General features: G+C 41.4%; 1 protein-coding gene across 1 annotated transcript in view; it reads left to right on the top strand.

Annotated features, from left to right (window-relative positions):
- GRM1 (glutamate receptor, metabotropic 1) overlaps positions 1 to 20683 on the top strand; it is a gene marked incomplete at its 5' end in the record, with an annotated part of 65935 nt that overhangs the window by 31395 nt on the left and 13857 nt on the right. Inside the window, 2 exons of the mRNA XM_008942399.1 lie at positions 501 to 627; positions 6553 to 7483. Coding sequence (XP_008940647.1) covers positions 501 to 627; positions 6553 to 7483 — 1058 coding nt within the window. The remainder of the gene's footprint in view (positions 1 to 500; positions 628 to 6552; positions 7484 to 20683) is intronic.

Below are 20683 nucleotides of genomic sequence, written 5' to 3'. Positions count from 1 at the left end.
GTGTGTGTGTGTGTATGTGCTTGTTTGAGTATGTATATATATATATATATATATGTATATGCGCATGCATGAATCACTCTTTGTTCCAAGCTTTGACTTTACTGGATTTTATTATGCAATAAATATTAAGTGTGAAGTGAGCTATTTGTCCTAACCTGAACCATCTCTCAGATTAAGCTTCTTCTCAAGTTTGATTGAAAATATAACACTCTCCATGCTTCTGTACCAATGGGAACATGTTTTTTGTACTTTTAACTCTGAACTGCTCCCCCCAGAACAAAATAGAATTGTCCCCAGAGATTATCCTTGAACTCTGAAGAACAAATTTTAATATACAGAGGCAGATACCGAATCAGGATTCATATTCTCTAGCTGTTTGAAATCTGCTGTACAGGGGAATCCTGTCCTATTTTAAGCAGTGCTGGTGGTAGCTGTTTGCTGGGGGAGCTTCTCTGTTGTCTTATAGAGGATCATAGCTTAGGATGTATTTTTCATTACAGGTGATCAGGAAAGGAGAAGTGAGTTGCTGCTGGATTTGCACTGCATGCAAGGAGAATGAATTTGTTCAAGATGAATTCACATGTAAAGCCTGTGAGCTTGGCTGGTGGCCTAATGCTGACCTGACAGGTAGGGATATGACCAAATATATTCCCATTTTACAGAGCACAAGGAGAATTGAGTGTGGTGGAAAGTAAGGTGGAAGCATGCAGAGACATCAAAGGTACATACTGAAACACACATCCCAGTGCAGTTTAGGGTGACTGGAAAGTGCTTTATCTTTTGGCTCAGTTCATCAGGAGTGACAATAAAGATGGCGACATTTCTGCAAAGAAGAAATTACTTTGTTCTTTCCATTCAATTAGTATAAGCATTGATAAAGCTGTTAAGACTAATAAGGTGTTTAACAGCATTTGCTGCAATTTTAGCAGTGATTGCCACAAGAGCTTAGTGCATCCTTGTAAGATTGACTTGATATTCTTTCTGATGGTTCTACCATGCAATTAGTAATACTTTATCTGGATGTCAGTCCATTCAGACTACCAGACTTCTGTTTGGTATAAAGATCATTCTCACTGCACCTGCCAGCAAGAGGAACATCAACAAAATCCTAAGAAAGTCTGGCAGAAGAAAGGAAAACAGCAAGAATTGGTGTCCCCTGTGTATATGTTTTGGATGAGCTGTATGCTGTGGCATCTTTCTGTTACTTTGTACCTATCAAGGTCAACCTCCACACCTGCTCTGGGCTTTGCAGTAACTGTAACCCCAAGAAAACAGATTTAGTGCACTGAGAAGCACCAGCTTGACCTTGGGGTTTGCTTTGCATCACTGTAAAAGGCTACTGGCACCTCTGCCCCACGTTGCATCTGCAAATCTTGGCTGCCAGTATTCAGCAGGGCAGCATTCCTATTCAGTGAAACTATCTGACTACCTAGCTGAAGAACAAATGTTCACTTTATCACATCTTTGTCCTCTAATATGACTCACTGGCAACTGGATGTTGCTGCAGCATGTAACACATACACAAAGTATGCAAATTTTGATTAAAAGCTCCAGGGGATAGTGTTAAGCTAGTCACTGAAGCCAAGTGAGCTTTCAGAGGATTTAGTCTGAGAGGGAACACTGGCCACCACTCCAGATAAAAACGTATTATTCGTCACAATAAACTGGAAAACTTGACCCACTGTCTATCTTGGTTTTCCATGGAACATAAACTGTGGTCATGCCCCAGATAAGTTCATAGAATCATAGAATCATAGAATCATTTAGGTTGGAAGGGACCTCCAAGATCATCAAGTCCAACCATTGAGCCATTAGGGCTCTAAAGTCCTCTGCTAAAACAGACCAGAATCTGTCAGGGTTGGAAGGGACCACAAGGATCACCCAGTTCCAACCCCTCTGCCATGAGCAGGGACACCTCCCACTAGATCAGGCTGCCCAGAGCCTCATCCAGCCTGGCCTTAAAGACCCCCAGGGATTGGGCCTCAACCACCTCCCTGGGCAACCCATTCCAGGGTCTCACCACTCTCATGGTGAAGAACTTCTTCCTCACATCCAGCCTGAATCTGCCCACTTCCAGCTTTGCTTGATGGTTGTTCTTATTGAATGTTCCTTATTGAAAAAAAAAATAGGTATTGATTTCTGTCTGTATCCCATCTCTCTCAACCCAACTCCCATACTCCCCCACTCCCTCTCTGGTGTGCAGCTGAACCTACTTCAGACAGGTCTGTGAGGATACAGAAATTGCACTGATCACTCAGTTCCTTCAAGTTTCGTGTAAGTGAGTTGTAGGAAGATTTCTTGAAAAATCACTTCTGTAAGGGCCACAGTTTTTTTATTGCTAGACACCAGAAAATCCACAGCACCCTTTGAAAATGTCCAGACTGTTGGAAAAGCTCATATTAAATTTCCACCTCCTAGGACACCAATGTCTGCTAATTTTAATGCAGTTATCCATAGACAACTGAGTTCTGTTTGTCTTGGATATTCACAGAATTCTTTACATCTACTACTCAGGGAAGAAAACTAGGACTCCTTTTTAATCAATATGGCAAAACAAGAACATAGTGAGAGATCAATGTGCACTTGAGCGATTATGGTTCAGTGCTACCAGCTGCCCAAAATAGCTCAAAAGGGGGCATGTCAAAATGACAGGCACTGCTGAAAAGAGTTGAGGAAAGCATCAGTGCTGGCAAAAAAAATCTCAGGGGCATGTTGCAATCTATTAACTTTTAATGAAATCAGTGGATGACCTGCTGTTTTGTGTTTCTTCTCAGCAAGGAGACTGGACTGCTGCTGTTCTAAAATCACAGTACCATCAGCCAAATGACAGCATAGCCATTAACTGATTTCCTAGAGAACATCAAAACGGCAGTCTGCTCCTGTCCAAAACTTTTTTTTTTTTTTAACTCCTGCAATTCATTTAGTTGAATTGCAGTAGAAAGTTGTGAAGAGAAGCTGATGCCATCCTAACTTTTAGGAATGGGAGACTGAACTAGATAAACTCTCTCTTGAACTTTGTAAGAGTCACTATTGCTACCATCTAATCTAAAATTCTCTTTTCTTGCCAGGATTTCTCCCATCAAATGTATTTTTTAGCTTGCTTTTGTGTGTTGTTTTCATACCCTGCCAGTCACCATGGCACAGACATTAACATCTCACATTTCAGATTGTTTTTCGCTTTGCCTTAAACCTTAAATGCTAAACATATATGCAGTTTTAATCCCATTTCCTGGCATAGATGGAGTCTCTTAAATCCTTAGTCCCTTTAAAAACCTCAAAGTACATACTAACACATTTCCTAAGACGTGCTTTTCAAGGTGCTCATTCTCTCCATTTGAAATCAGTCTCTGTTGCTCGGCAATCCTTTCCTGACATTTTGATTTTATTTTCAAATGTGCAATTTGTTTTTTTTATAGAATGTTTCTCCTCAATATGTGTTCAGTGGAGTGGAGTCAGCAGGCACAAAAGATTTCTCACCACAGATTATAGAACCCTAACCTGACAAATAGTCACTAAGCCTAGTATCTTAAGACCTTGTGCCAAGGAGAAGAGAGATCTTTTACAGTATCAGAATCTAATATAAGAAAGAATGTCAAGCTAGCAAACCCAAGTTTACATAAATCATCTTAAATAAGCAATAAACCAAGACAAGATGGGAAGTTTTATAGAGTTATTATTAAGTGAATCATAAAGGTTTGGGGCTATCGGTTACATGGGATATGTTAATGGCCTCAGAAAACATCCTGTATTATCTTATTGGCCTTGCAATATGAATACAAGGGTTTTTCTTTAAAATTTATGATCAATAAATATTTTGATCTAGGAATTTATTAATGGTTAAAGAACGAGGAAAATAGATGAAAGCTACCAAAAAGCATTTGACTAGAAGCTTTTAACTGTGAAGATGTTTTGAAGGTTTTGGGTTAGTTTTTTTTTTGGTTTGGGTTTTCGCCTCTTTGCCTTTTTTTTTTTTTTTTTTTTTTTTTTTTTTTCCATTTTGTGCTGTTTATTTTGTTAAACACCATTTCTTGGATAACCTCCCCCAGACTCAACAAGGTTCCCTAGCCCACTTTCTCCTAGCTGGGAAATGACCCACCTTCACTGGTGCTGACATCCAACAACTGTTTGCTGATATAAACAGCACAGACAGCTTTTTGCAATGTTTGTAGCATATGTGGCTCTTGGGGCTTGCTGGTGCACAGGAATTACACTGATTTAATGAAACAGATTCCTAAGACCTTACACAAGATAGGCTTAAAGCAATCGATAGGCTTACCTACCATGCTGATTCAGCACTAAGGCTCTGAAAATATTGCTTAAGATGGAATAATATGAGTATGGCTTGAGGTGGCTAAGCTTAAAGCCCACATTAAAAATTAGGCCTTTCAGCAACCACAGACTGACTTCTTGTTTAAGAACAGCTTTGCATGTATTATCAATGAGCAGGAGCTTCTGATTTGTAGTCTTTTGTTAGATCAAATAAGGAGAAAACTTTCACTCAGGGTTGCTGCAGCCAATAGCCAGAGGTTCCTACTTCTAATAAGAAGCTATTTCATCATAAAAATACTGCTTAGAAGAATGGGTTTCCTCATGTATATAAGTCTTTAACAGACCTCTTTGTGCAAAAGAGAATTCCTTTTCTTTATAAAATAAGACATCCATTTGCACATACTACAATTTCTGTTGCCTCTGATGTTACAAGTACCTGTAACATCATTACCTGTAGTTAAGTTGATAGCACTACCTGGAGTTGAGTCAGCCCGATGCTCTCAGAGTCAGAGTACAGAATTATAAAACATTCCTCCAGTTCATATGACATTGGCAGACATTAAAAGTTTGAGCAGAAATTTTCCGTGTCAGGACTTTGCCTCGGGCAGATTTTTTATTTTTATTTTTTTTTTTTAATTTCACCAAAATTTTTTTCTTCTGTTTCTCAAAATGAGGTTACAGTGAAAATCTTCAACCCTAATTCATATCTCTGCTTACTTCTTCTTTATATTTGGAAGGAAGGACCCCACGTTTTGGTAGAGAGATCTGCTGGTAATCTTGTGTCATCCTGTGGAAGTTGCATGTAACTTGAGCAGAGCTGTGAGCCTCAGAAGCTTTTAATTTATAGAGGTTGCTTTCTGCAGATATATCCCATACTGAGCAGAAAGGATCTGAGCACAACTTTTGCTCATCACAATATCAGGGCGCATGTTAAGATTTAACAGCAAAACTGAGAGGGAGAAAATAGCACTTCTCTTAACAAGCGTGATGATGCCACTGACTCTTCCCTGCTCTTTTCAGTCTTGTTTAACAACCCAGACAGGCAGAGGTGATGAGCAACCTGCCCAGGATGTGAAAAGCTGGACCAGCAGTAATTCATAATGGAGACATCTAGGTAGAGAGGTAACTGGCTAGGAAAAAAAATGAACTGGAAGAGGAACTAAGATGGAGATGGTGAGGGACTGGGAGGAGAGATACTTCAGAGGTGGGGGAAAGGTAAAAAAGGTGATCTGGGTCCAAAAAAAAATGGAGGAGGACAGAAACAAGAAGCAGAAGAAGCTGTGGATATTTACCTTGGGATGCACAAACATGTTAAAAGCATTTTGGCACTATTAAGTCAAAAAGAGAAATTAGGAATTGCCAGAATGAAGATATTCAGTAACTCAGCTTCACAACTGTCATCCTATTAATGCAGAGGAGATTTTTTTTTTTCTGTAATATTTGTTGCTGGTATTACTTCTGCACAGTGAGGAAGGTAGCCAGAGACTCTAATTTGAGTGTGGTAAAGAGCACCTATGTACCATCTTAACTGATACCTATGTTTTCACACCTGTACTGGTCATAAAGGAGAGCTTTTCCAGTTATTTTTTGAAGGTATGCATATTTTGTGTGTTTGACTTTTTCATAACAAATAAAGTACATTGTTTAGTGGAAAAAAAAATAAGAAGAGGGTTTGACAAAATGAGAGTACGGTAATGTTAAGAGAAAAAAAAAATTAAATATACTAAGAAGGTACAGTATCTATGGTACAGTTCTGTTACAGCTTTGGATTTATTACTCTTTTTCTGCCCACAGATCTCAAATTTATTTCTATTATTTATAAAATCACCCTCACAAAAATGTAGTGGGTCATGTTACAGTGATTTTGATAAACAAGTTAATCTGAGGATGTCAAAAACCTACCCATTCTGATTCGTAATAACACTTTCCCTGCTGAAATGAAGGGAGGGTGCTGCATTTGTCTGGGTTCTCTGCCCTTGATATGCTGGGCTTGTCAGCAAGTATCTCAAGAAAAACGGCAAAAAAGATTCAAAGCTCATTTGCCTTTGTAGCATCATGAGCAAATGTTTGGGACACCTAAAACTAATGGCTGGGTTTTTTTTAATGTATTTAATCCAGACTTTTCCATGCTGAAGTTTACTTCTTTGTAAAATGCTTTTAATAATCCATGGCACACAGGAATAAGCTAATGTTTGGATTATACTGGGAGCCAGGAAAAAAAAAGGAGTCCTTTCTTCAGGCAGCTACCTTTCTAACACTCTCTTTCTTTTCTGTACACTGCAGGCTGTGAACCCATCCCTGTAAAGTACCTCCAGTGGAGCAATATAGAGTCTATTGTGGCTGTGGTCTTTTCCTGCCTGGGGATCCTGGTCACCATGTTTGTCACCCTTATCTTTGTGCTCTACAGGGACACCCCTGTTGTCAAATCCTCCAGCCGGGAGCTCTGCTACATTATCCTTGCTGGCATCTTTCTGGGTTACGTCTGCCCTTTCACCCTTATAGCTAAACCCACCACGACATCCTGCTACCTCCAGCGCCTTCTGGTGGGTCTCTCCTCCGCCATGTGCTATTCTGCCCTTGTGACCAAAACCAACCGTATTGCACGCATCCTGGCAGGCAGCAAAAAGAAGATCTGCACCCGCAAGCCACGCTTCATGAGCGCTTGGGCCCAAGTGGTCATTGCCTCCATTCTGATCAGCGTGCAGCTGACACTGGTGATCACCCTGATCATCCTGGAGCCCCCGATGCCCATCCTCTCCTACCCCAGCATTAAGGAAGTTTACCTTATCTGCAACACCAGCAACCTAGGTGTCGTGGCCCCTGTGGGCTACAACGGACTCCTCATCATGAGCTGCACGTACTACGCCTTCAAGACGCGCAACGTGCCTGCCAATTTCAACGAGGCCAAATACATCGCATTCACCATGTACACCACTTGTATCATCTGGCTGGCCTTTGTGCCCATCTATTTCGGGAGCAACTACAAGATCATCACCACCTGTTTTGCAGTGAGCCTGAGTGTGACAGTGGCGCTGGGGTGCATGTTCACTCCCAAGATGTACATCATCATAGCCAAGCCTGAGAGGAACGTCCGCAGTGCCTTCACCACCTCAGACGTGGTGCGCATGCATGTCGGGGACGGCAAGGCCCCCTGCAAGTCCAACACTTTCCTCAACATATTCCGGAGAAAGAAGCCAGGGGCCGGAAATCCAAAGTAAGTGACTGACTGCAGGTACACATCTACCTGTATGTGTCCCTCTCTTTGCCATCCTTTCTGGGTTGACTGTAGTCTGCTGAATAGTAAGGTATGTAACAGATTTTCGTCTCACGTGTAGCAGAAAAGGTGGAAACGATCCTTTAGATCTAAGCCTCAGATGCATATTGACACGTTGCTTATTTTCTCCCCTGCTCTAAAGGCAGCCCCACACACAACCTCTTCTATCTCTGGGGCAGGTGAGGTAGTGGCAGAGTAACCGAGCTCCATTTGAAGCTTCTCTCATCTCTCTGTTCATGTGACAGGGATCTCATGCCCCTACATGCAGTTGCTCTGCATTGTGTTTAAACTGAGGTGCCACGGTAGCCTTTTGGGAAAGGGGACCAGAAATCTATGTCTGAGTGGTTGTAAATCACATGTACTTGTTTAAGGACACCAGAGGGTGTGTGAAAGCTGGGGGGTGAACGTTAGCTTTTAAGGTAGTGTTTTGTGACAGTAGTGTTTTTATTGTCATGATTGTGATCCAAAAGCACCTTTGATAATATCCCTATGATCTATTTAATATTGAGAACTATGAGCAATACTCTTGATCATCATTAATGTAAACTCATCTGTGACCTCAAACCCACTGTTGGTGTGAAAGTCGCAGAAGTCAACCCACTTCACAATGGTGAAAATGAACTTGCATCCACCTCTACCAAACCTTATTTTCCTTGCTAAAAATTAATAGCAACGCAGCTGCAGCAGAAGGGGAGAGAGAACTGTAACTTCAAACAGCATCTCCCTTTGAGCAGCTGCCTCAACATTTGCATTCATTATTGTCTTATTGCTTTTTAATCTTTAAAGAACCACCATAGGGCTAGAAATGAGCTTAGAATGTTGGTTTTTTTGTTTTTTTTTTTTTTCCCAATTAAAAGAAAATATTATAATAATAAAGAACCAGTAAAGTTTACATTTCTGAGCTTCCTGATAGAATTAAAAATCTGTTAGTTTCCAGCTCTTTGGAATCCGTAGGTTTCTCTGAGTCACTTGAGTTGGTTTTGATTCAGTTTACATAAGAATCATTTTCTTATGTCCTGGCTGGAGGTAATGCCATAGAAAACCCATGCTGTGATCAATTTTCCCTTTATGTTACTTTTTCTTTTTTTGTCAGACAGGGAATTGGAAGAGAAGGGAATGGAGACATAAGTAACCCAAATATACATCTCATTGTGCCACAGAGGCCACTGTAAGGCCAGCTACTGAGCTAGACAGTGAGGGAGCTGGGAGTTGCAGGAAGACCTGGGAGTTCCCTGTGCAGGCCAAAAATCACTGTAGCTCAAGAGCTTTAATTCCATGCAGGTAGAAAGATGGAGCCTGATCCACATTCTTCTGACTCTTTGGGAGCTGGATGGGGTCTTGTGTGCCTGTAAGAAACTAGTGTGGTGTCCCTGCAGCATAGTCTCTGGGTGACACTGTTGATATCTTTAAGGTGATGTCTGACAAGAAAAAAAGAACTATTGAGTAGTTGAGAACATGAGAAACTTACTAATTAATTATTTGTTGCTCTTGCTGTTTTACTTTTACAAAAAAAAACCCAAAAAAACAACAAAACAAACAAACAAACAAACAAAAAAAAACAAACAAAAAAACCCCAACAAACCAACACTGTACTTTAAAAGATCCAAATGCAGTATGTTTAAAATACAGTTCACAATACAAGAATACATTTCATCCTGTTCAAAAACCAAGCTTCCACCTCAGCATTGTCACCTTCAAAAAACAACAGAGCTTACCTGAGCTTTTTAGGCATTTGTTTCTTGCATAATTTTAGTAAGATTTTTCTTGACCTCTCTGTTGAGTCTGTGTGAATGGTAGGAAGCAAAAAAGCCCTGCAGACTTTTAAGGTGCTCTTCTAAACTAAAAGCTCAACACCTAGTTACTATGTGTTTTTGTCTCAGGTTAAGCCTCCAGATCTTTCACACAGCAAAATCCCAACCTCTGACTTAAACCTCTTGTGCAGTTCCCCTGCAGTTCTCCACCTAAGCCAGCACAGATGCAGGGGCACACTAGGCTTGCTGATGGAGAAGGACAGCATAACTCTCTGTACATGGGCATGAAAAGCTAAAAGCAGTGTAGTATACAAACATGCAGCTATGGAAATAGTTGCAAGACAGCACAAAAAGTCATTTCAGGGTTTGGGGGGCATTTTAGCTTCTAGAAGAGTCCATTTCAAAGCTGCTGAGGACATTGCATGGACACAGATAAAGAACTGTGAGTCACTGAGGAAATCAAGAAGGGAAAAGTAGAATTTTCTGGAGCCTTTGAAACACCTAGATAATTTACAGGTGTTGGCAGCTCCTTCTTGACAAAGGACTTGAAACTACTTGAAACTACTGGAACATGTTTCATGCCCACAGGAACGGCATCCGGGTTGATTTTGAACTTTAAAAAAAAAAAAAAATTCCTAACAAATATGGGATTTATTTGCCAGTATTTCACAATTTCAGATCCCAGAGTATGTTGCTCTGCTTCTTGATTCTGTAATTGTCCCTCCTTATAGTTTCATTTTTCTGTCTGGAAGTTGCCAAAATTGGTGTGTTTTTTTTTTTTTTTTCCCCAGTGGAGGGATGGAGGCATTGGGAAAGTGTGAAGGAGCTTTACCCAGCAGCTATTAGTTAAGGCACTCATGTAGGTTTAAAAGCATCTCCTTCACTTCCCAGGTGAATGCCCCGTAACTGTGAAATGCAGTGACCATAGGGTATGCCTCCTTCTTTCTCTCTGTTCTTGGCCAGCAATGTGTCCTGGAACAAGGGAAAAAATCCTGATGTAAACCCTAGAGAAATACTTTGTATTATTCTGTGAGAGAGCTTGAATCCAGGTCGGAGAGATCCCTTGTGAGTATCTTCAGTACTGAGCTACTGTCAGTCTCCCTCTTGTTAAATGAATATTTAAATATGCATAAAAAAATGGAACTACTCTCGTCAGGAGAGATGGAGAGTGATATCTGCTGCTTTTATTGAAGCTTTATGGGGACATTTATTGTTAGAGTTTGCTGCTTGATGACATGAGATCCTGGTTGTTACAGGATCATAACATATTAACATTTTTTAGAAGATCCTTTTTCTTTTTTTTTTTTGCCCCAGCTCTGAAATTTTAACTTTCAGTGTTGAATCTTGCTATGATCATTAGCCTTGTTCTTGACCACAAAAGTTGATTTGGTCTATGAGGGTCAATCAGTTTGAAAAGTAGCACTCTGTACAGTGCCTGTACAACTGCTTCTCTAAGGAAGCAATGATCCTTTCTGTACTATGTGCAGAAAAAATAACCAGTAACATGGAACATGCTGATCATGAGGAGGGTTCAGGAAATATCTTCTCAAGCCACTGCTTCAGATGGACCCTACTCAACATGCATGTGGCTGAAGTCAGGCCTGCAGCCTGCAGCTCTGTTGTGTTGCTTTTCTATAATCTGCACACAGACTTCAAATAGAGTTTGAGCCACACAGCAAAGCTCACCTCTTCTCCATGCTTCTTGTGGGCTGCAGTGGCATGAGAAGGATCGGTGTTGCAGAGGGGACCACAGGGGAGAAGTTCGTTGTTCATCTTTTGGTAATTAGCTCCAGTGGGCAGTAATGCTTAGCTTGGTCTTCACATAGAAATGATTTAAAATTTGTGGTTGAGATCCCAGGTCTGAACACCATTTTAGTGTGTTTTGAATCAGAGTAAGCAGGGATTTAATTGTCAACATAAATTGTGTCACAAAATCTGAGTTGATAGGAAGGCCAACTACCAAGACTCACTGAGTGGCCAGGACTCCACATTAATGCATAAACCACCTGCTTCCCCCCTTGTAATTTTAATATATGTGCATTTAATATTTTTCCTCCAGCTGTCTTCCCTCAGAAATGATCAGCTGGTTTTAAATATTTCCAAACATGTACTTTTTATTCATCTTTTTAACATGTTTTGGCAGTCCATGCCTCTAGGCTGCTCTCATGAGCATCCACTCTAAACAGTGTCCAGGCAATCACCTGGGCCAAGGATCTCTCAGAATAGCTTTATTTTATTCCAGTAAAATGTCTTGGACAACCCAACATCCACTAGTACCTTCTCAATGCTTCTTTTACGGGAGTCTGTTCCTGTTCTTCATGCTGTCTCCCTCTGTACTGAGTCACTACATACAGATTTTTAAGTGGGAATCAGGTTTCTCATTTACCTCAGGTAACATGTTTCTTCACTAAGGTTTAGGGAACCATCTGCTTTTTTGTCTCTAAGTATACTTAAGGTACTCTTTCTCTTTAAACTGACTTTCTGAGTTGCCCTTTCATCTTGAGCAAGCCGTGCTGACACACCATATTTTTCTGGGAATCATTTTGCTTGGTGACTCTCAGTCCACAAAGGCTTTTGGGTGCCTCAGCTACTTCAGTTTTGAAGCCTCCCACAGACAAAGAGTAAGGGGAATCTGAGTATGTCCAGAAGGCAAGACATTTTGTTTCACCATTTTTTCTTGGTGGTGGGAGGAGGCAAATGCACAGGGCAGCGGCATGGCAAGAGCTGGAGCTTCCAGAAACAGAGAGTAAATGTTCAGCATGTTCGGGTGCAGTTGTGCAAATGAACATCTTTTACAGCCTCTCATTTGATCCAACCCGAGTGCCTCGTCGTAGGAAGAGAGTATTCCCTCTCCTCACTCTCACATTACTACTCCACACAGCCAATAACCTTTAAGCAGAGGGTTATGGAGGCAAGGGGAGAGGGGAGCAAAGTGTGAACAGGAGACATGGAAACACTTTTAATTAACACCAGTAAAATAGTGGCTCTTGTCTTGACCTCTGCAGGCTAAAATGTGCGAAATTGAACAAAACCAGTCTCAACCTGGCACAGCCACACAGGGAATCTTTCACTTTCTCTGGTTGAAATGCATCAGAAGATATGAAACAAGAATATTTAGTGGAAAGTAAAAGAGGGAGTAGTAATAGCTGGTCACCAATGTACCTTCTCCTATAAAAAAAAGAATATGTAGTTTAGGTCACAAGCCCAATCTGAGAAGCGTACAATATATTGAAGTATTTTCTTTGGTCCCAAATTGTGTCGCCTAGTCTGCAGCATGCAAGAGTTGTCTGTAAATTCTTTTTGCACAGCTTACTGTCTAGTGTACTTTTATTTTCTTATAGCATTTCCAAACCAGTATAGAGACAATTGCTGTATCTAATAGGAAATGGTAGGCTAGCTTGCTTTTCAATTTAGAAAAAATCAGCAGTGGGTAAACTTCTCATGTACTGTAATAGCACTGCATACACAATAAGACAACCCTTTATTTTTGCTGTTACAGACCTTGGAAAATACCATACTCCAAGGCACCTTGAAGAAGGCTCTTAAACCTGCTGGGCCTGCACAGCCCTCCTGCTGAGCCTTACCCCAGAAGGGAAAGATATATTATGGAAAAGGGTTTTGAAAGTTTGTATGCTCCTGCAAGTCAGAAATAATGTGAAGATTAAAAAGAAAAAAAAAAAATAGTGGAAAAAATGATACAGGACAGGTTAGACTGTTTATTTGTGTAATTTTTTTGGCTTTGTATACCTGACATCTCCATTAAACTAGCAATAAAATGTTGATGTCCAGGCCCTGTTTTTGGGTAGAGCAGTGGCACCAAGTTGTGCAGGGCTCAGTGCTGGTCCGTGGCTGTGAAGCTCCTGTCTCCTTGTCAGGGCATGGGGTTCCACAACCACAGGACATTTGGTTCATCCCTGCACCTTACTCAGGCTGTATCATGGAGGAGTCTGCTTCCTTCACAGGGGCAGCTGAAGATGTGGGAGCTCTGGTGTGGCTCCCTGGTGCCACAGCTTCACAGGGAAGGCAAGTGGCACAGTGGTCTTCCTCAGCTCATCCCCATTGCAGCCCTCCCTGGTGTTTGCCTAGCTTCTGTATGCTGTGTAGTCCTTCACCCTTTTCTAAGGTTGCAGTGGATTTTGGGGAAAGCATCTTCTATGAGCATAGCTGAAGGTTTTAATGCAAAACCTTTCTCAGCAGTTGGTACATGTGCTGGCTTTGATGGCTATTTATTGGGCTCAAACCATTAATGATTATGTGGCCACATAGCTCTTACCCATTTCTCTCGTGTATGTGATGTGAATTTCACATACATAAGAAATTTCAACAAACTCTGTCAAGATGTTCAGACTTTGTCAGTGTATTGATTTAAGTGAATATTTAAAACTCTCAGAAGACAGTTAAATGTTTCCAAAGGGATTCTAACAATTGATGTTAAAGAATTGGAAAAAAAAACAACAAAAAAACCCACAAAATAAAGGAGTCTGAAACATAATAACCCAATAGCAATCTCTTCTAGCCCCGTTTCAGGGTTGTCCATTAAATTATATGTAATTATATCTAATATTGTCCTCCATAGCCTTGAATTTTTATTTTCTTTATTCAATATGATGTAGTTCTATCCTGTGCATCAAGTATAGAATAGGTGATAAATAACTCTGAGATGTCACTTTCACACTTACATTCTTTCTAGTAGTTGAAATGAATGCTAAAAATCACATTTATTTAAAAAAAAAGGCATGGCAAACATGTATACCCAATTGTATACCAAACTGCATATCTGTCTATATATGTGCAAGATAACCAGTCTGGGGATAGAGAATTTACTTTTTCTTTCTAATGAGAAATAAGGGGCAAGGCTGAACGAGGCACTGTAAAGTTTTCCCTGCAAGGGAGTCTCGGCACATGCATAATCAATCACGTGCCACTCCTAAGGCAAGCTGAGGAGAAGGAGCACAGACAGATATACAATATCTGGGACGATTGTCCTCAAGTACCAGCCAAGGGGTCTGGCAGGTTAGGCTTATTCCTCTGAGTTGCCTTCTGTGACCAAACAGACGCTGCCTGAGGCTACATTTAAAAGAAACAAATGAGCAAAGGAATGAGGTTCTGCAGTGACCTCCCAGTAAAAGCAGTGGGGATAAACCCACCTGAGATAAAACCAGGTTGTTTTGAATTAGTTTCCAGGGCACACTACCTGCACCCTGGGCTCCCATCCAGACTTCTGCTTCTTTGTCACCAGACAGAGACACATTTTATTTGGATGGTTGCTTTAGGTGAAAGGGCTGTTGTGTAAGGTTTTATGTAATTTCCTCCCTTTCTCAGAAGTTCCCAGCCCAGGGAAGTTTTGCCACTTTCTTTTAATGGATATTCACAACTCTGTTCTTCCAGAGGATTTTGACAGGACCTAAACCCGAGGAACGATGTCTCAGTGCAGCCTGATTCTTACCAAAGGACTCCCAGAGAACTTGGCTTTACAGCTCCTTCTCCTGTTTTGTGGCTTTCAGGATGCTGAATCACAAAATATTGTCTTACTTAACAGACACTGCTGCAGCACCGGGCAGCTTTGCGTCCTGAATCCAAATTCTTAGACACAATGATGTCTAGATACACAGTAGGAGGTGAACTTTACAGTTACATACCACAATCTCTGCTTCCTGACTGAAGGGAAGCAAAGACAGTACAACAGAAATCCTGGGCAAGGCTAGTATCTTCCTTGGCATAAAACACAGGAATAAGGACACCACTTGTAATTTAATTTCTTGGTTGACTGGATCTCTTATTACATTTCCTTGTATTTTTGTATTTGTATATATTATTCATTTCATTTTTGTCCTGAAACATAGTCATAACAATCCAGTTAGGATGATACAAAAAAGCACTAACTCAACAGTGAGCAATACAAACAGTTGCTTTCACATGTAAGTATAAGCAAGTGGTGTTTAACTGCTTAGTACCACATTCTCACGTTGCATTGGTTAGAATTGTCTCTGTGAGAAAAAATAAGGAAAAAATAGCCTTTTTAGAATGTCAGGTAAATAAACAGGTGCTGCAGGTTGCATCCAGATAAGCACCTAAAACCCCTGAGTTATATAGAAGTCAGACTCCAGCTCTCGTAAGTGCATACCTACAAAACAAAACAAAACAAAAAAACAGAACACAAACCCATGTTTAGGGTGAGTGGTCTGAAATATCATTTTAAAATCAATAACAGCCATTTGTTGATTTAATTCAGCATTTTAAAATGGAAATGGAAGGAAGAACTAAAATACAAGTCTCCTAGAGTCTATTTTAAGATTTTTTAAGTCAAGAACACAATTTACCTCCTTCCTATCCTCAAAGGTGTGATGTTTCATCCCTGTGCCTCAGTTATTCACCTCCCCTCAGCAGAAGCAAACAGAGCTGTGACATTTCACAAACATATAATAATTCGTGTACCAATACTTACTAGAATAACTACACAGGATATGCTGCAAGTGCTTATTCTGCAGGGATCTGTGAGCCACCTTGTGATTTCATACATCTTTGAGCTAATTTAGAGGTGAACAAAAATTTGGGTACTGGAGGATATCCTGTGGATTGCTGATATTACCTGTATAAGGATAAGGCTATGAAACAGCACAAGCACCATACACGGCTATATACAGTTAATACAGGGGTTTGGATTTTTCTCCTCAAATTAGATGTAGTGTGAAAATATTCTTGATTCACCCCAGCAATTCCCTGTAAAATTACTAATGTGAAATGCAGAACTACTGCTAACTTATTTAATCCTTTTTCATGCTCATGGACAGACAAGCACATAAGAGCCCAAGAACAGGATAGTACTCTTGGATGTCACCTCTTTCACTGATGTGGAAAGCATCTCACATTCTGGCTTGTCCACCAAGATTATCCTTGCTTGTGATGAGCAATCCCCTTTGCTCAGGGGTGCACCACAAAACAAAACACTACAAGACAAACTGCAGATGCTGCACACACGTGCTGACAGAGCACCTGATTTTTAGCAGGACCGTAATTCATAGGTGAGGGAAGATGGTCCATCTCTGTTAAGGGACTGCAGGCTTGTATCATTTTCCATCCTCTTAGAAATTAAATTGTCTGAGCAGAGGTTTATCCTGATTATAGTGTTAGTCTCAGTCCAGTGTAGCCTTATGTTTCTTTAGAGAAATGTCTTCGAAGCCCTTGGTGGCTAACACATTTTGCTTGCTGTGGGCAGCGGCCCACACATTGCTCTGACAGTCAATCAGTAATGTGTTTCAAAACAAATTTGTCAGAATATGGATATAATGCTGGATACTATGTGTGACAAAGCAGAGGCTAGCTTCTGGTGCATGACTCAGTCCAAAATCTGGATGTAGTCTTTGCTAAACGGCTATTCCACAGATGTTAGTAATGGAGCAACTTTCTTTCTTCTCTTTATTTTTGTCGATGGTGATTTAAGGGTTTGTAAAGGGAAGAGTGACAAATTTCAGAATTTCTGCCTTTGCTTCCTTCTTGACTTTTATTTTTTTTTTTTAGCTAGTATGGTTTGATGCTTTTTTCACCTGTCTTCTGATACTGTTTTCCATCTGTCCCAAATGCACTGAAAACCTTTCACATCCAGAGCAGAGATCTTACCCCACTCTCCACTGTCCTCCCTGTTCTTAGCTCTGTGCCTCAAAGACTCTTTGTTTAGGGTTTCCAGACCCAGGCTGGAAGCCTGCAGAACAGACTATGACAAATTTAATGTCCACATAGAAGACATCTACTATCAAAGAATCATAATAAACACGGCCAGCGACAGAAGTTATGTCCGTTGCTATGCCAGAGGACTCTAAGAAACCATTTTAAGTGTGGGCTGAAAAGTATATTGTACCAATAGAACATCTGCTTCTACTTTAAAGTTGTTGAAGACTATTTAGTTTTGAAACAACAATTCAGCTAATTCTATAGAGCATATACGTGCTCAGGCATTCAGCCTCCCACACCTGACAAGCACGGATTAAAAAGCATTATCACTGTAAACAGCAAACAATTGTGCAGGCTAGAAGTAATCACACAATTTGTCACTTTAAAGCCCACCTGAAAACTAAAAGCTCCAGGTTTCTTATTACTGCATTAGAAACAATTTACCATTTCTAGCTTACTGCTTCTGTTACCTCTTCTTAAGCTGTCTCCCCTTTTCTGCTCTGTGGCTTTTCTTTTATGGCACGTAGGATGTGGTTTTCTTCCACCTGGTAAAATCAACTTTGCAGAGAAAAAAGAAAGAAAGAAAGTCCGTTACCATCTGCTGAATTGTCCTTGAGACAGATCTCAAGGTCAGATAAATATTAATGTCAGCACCAGAGAAGGTGTCCGTGCTGTCCCTGATTTGGGGGAGTGAGAGTTGTCCCTTTCAGCAGCATACCATTAGATTACCTCAGCTGTGTTGCAGCACCACAGCCAGAGATATCAAAGCTGATCTCAAACTTTAGCAAAACAAATGTGCCCTCATCTGATTCTAGCAGCTCCTCACTAGTAGATGGTTTGCTGGTGTTTGCAGTTTCAGTCTGATCAGCCCCAGGTAACCTCAGAGACTCACAGGGTCAGTTTAAAAGCCTATCTGCAAGTCACCTTCTAGCTCTTATATCCTCCAGGCAACCTTCTAGCTCGTATATCCTCCTCCTCTTTACCCAACACTATTAATCTTTCTTCATCCTTAGTGTGTTAAAGCCAGGAAAGCCTGCTTTTGTTGCTTTCCTACTTAAAACTCTTGTTAGTCTTCCCATTTCAGGTGGTTCAGTTCGGTCTGTTTTGGGCGGCTTGCTGCCTTGCGAGAGGATTTCAGATCAAGGATTGTCTGGAAATTGAGACTTACTCCACATTAATAATTTTTTCACTTCCCGAAGGCCCCTAAACCAGCCAACTAACCAGAGAGTCAGCAGCAAAATACCCCCCAAACAACCAAGCAAATCCCAGTCTGTGCCACAGCAGCACAGACAACTGCAAAAACTGCCCAGCAAGCAGATTAAGCACGTGGGTGACATTAACCCCACAGAGCTGAGCCGTGGGCTAACCCACACTACTGCTGGCTTCTGTGCCCCAGCTGGCAGGTTAATGCTGTGAGCACACAGGGCCAGAACAGGCTCTCATGAGGTACAAAATGTGGCCCAAGCACAGCAGCTCCGTGCTTCCCAGTCAGTGATCTGTCCTTTCTCCTTTACTGTCTCATATGCTCTGAAATGGAAGTCTAATACGCATTTCTTTATCTTTAGGGTTATATAAATTACCTCAGAAATGTCTCCTACCACCATCCCTGACAACCAAGACATTTGCCTGTGGCTGCTTGGGGCTATCATAGCCTGTAAATCCACAAATGTTTTAAGGTGCCCTCAGCCAGAAATGACAGGCAAATCCTTCCTCTCCCCTGCACTGTCCCTTCACTCACGCAGGGACAAGAGCCCGCTTCGCCGTGGTGTGAACTGGAGCAGGAAACTGATATTTTTTTTTTTCCCCCTTTCTTTTTCTGGCTTAGTTGTGACTCAGATTAGTTGTCCCTGTCATTCCCTGCCAGCTGACTGAGCAATTGCACCAAGGGTCGTGCTGCGGCAGGGTGGTGTGTGGAGCAGGGGAGGGAGCTGCTAGGGAGGGCTGGAGCGCTCCCCTGGGCACGCCGCTGGCTCCCGCTGGCCGTGGGTGACCTGAAGTGCAGCCTTAGCTCTGGCTCCACTGTGCAGCTCAGCACTGGGTCTTTCTGGGCATCCTACTGGGGCTGTGTTCTCCTTGGTGACCGTGACCCTTCTGTCCTCTTTGGCAGATGCTCACACCTCGGCAGAAAGGGTGCACTGTGAAATCTCTCCTGCTCCTAGTCCTCCACGGGGGATAATGATCTGTATGCCTCACTCTGTCTGGCAAGGGTGAATGACCCTATAATGTCTCTCCTACTTGCAGCGCTCTTTGTTCCACAGCTCTTAATGATTTCTTTCTCTTCAAAAACTGCCACTGTGCCATTTATTAGAATAATTAAGTTAAAACTCAGAGCAATTATTTCAAACCATCACTTAGCTTGGAATTCAGGACTGGTGGTTTAAAAATGAATTTGTACTGAAATCTGTCCATCTTCCCAATTTAATCTAGTGGCTTAATGAAATATATTGCAGAAATCTTCTATCAGATCCTGCCTTATACAAAAGGTATTGAAAATTCAGTTCCTCTTCCTACAGGAAAAGGACACGACTGCTTTTTATGCAGGGTATCTTGATCCAGCTATGACAACCATACATAAAACCTGACCTTTCAAGAGCACAAACATCTGAATATGACCATGCTTCTGCCTGGGAAGGTGCTAGATATAGAGAGGCAAGAGATTTTGGGATGAGTGTTCATTTGAGCACTTTACTGATCTGGTTGTACATACGAAGTGTGCTTTCCTCCCCAGTCACCTTGCAGACTGTTAGAGAATTGAGGGGGTGAAAAGCAAGCTTGAAAGTTTGTGGTGTTGCCAGGCTGTCTCTCGGTGGTGACGAGGGCAGTCAGTCCGAATGCTGGAGAAGGAACTACTCTAGGATGTGATGGCAGTGTGCCACAGGGCACAAGGCACAAGGTGTCTCTTTTCCTCTATTAAAGTTTGGGGTTATAAATAAATTCTTAAAGACTTGGGGATGATTCAGGGCTGTCACTGTAAATATCAGCATGATGCCATCATCACTTCTCTCAACATTCCTCCCCACCTTGCTTTCTTCTTAACGTTGCTGATGGTCAGTTGTTTCAGATTAGAATGTATAAAATCTGGGGCTGAGCTTTTCTGTATTTTTTTTGACTGTGGGGAATGTGATAGCTTTTCTTACAGCTCAGACAATGTCTATTGTGGAGGGTCCCTGACTGTGGCTTCAGATAATGGATAACATGATGACCTGCACTTACGGTATCTTGGATGCCAGACAGATTTGTTCAGTACGTGTCTGCTGGGGGAGCCTGGCTGAGCAGAGAGTAATTCCAGAGCAGAAGGTGAATGTTTCTAGTTTCACAGCTGTTCAGATATAAAACATTACAGATAGCAATTTACACTTTCCTACAATCCTGACACAGCTGTTTGCCTCATGGGATGATTCATTTACACTTAAGAAGCAAAAATAGTGGCAAGAGTGACTCTTCACTCAGATTCCTTATATTCCTCACTGCAGATTTCAACAGGCCTGTTACCTATGCTGTTCTGAATGACTGGCTAGGAGCATTTTTCTGCTTCAAAGAACATAAAGTAAAGCAATTAATCCACTTCTTCCAGGAACCTTTTGCACTGCCACCTTGCTTCCTCTGGCAGACTCCCTGTTACTGCACCCAGGGGTTCATTAGAAAGCAGTTCAGACACTTTCATGATGGTATGCCAACTCCTCAAACCCACAGATCTATCTTGCCTCTGGGCTCAGGTTAC

The sequence above is a fragment of the Merops nubicus genome, unplaced genomic scaffold, assembly GCF_000691845.1.
Source record: "Merops nubicus isolate BGI_N331 unplaced genomic scaffold, ASM69184v1 scaffold14036, whole genome shotgun sequence".
Taxonomy (NCBI): domain Eukaryota; kingdom Metazoa; phylum Chordata; class Aves; order Coraciiformes; family Meropidae; genus Merops; species Merops nubicus.
This window is presented reverse-complemented; position numbering and strand designations above follow the sequence as displayed.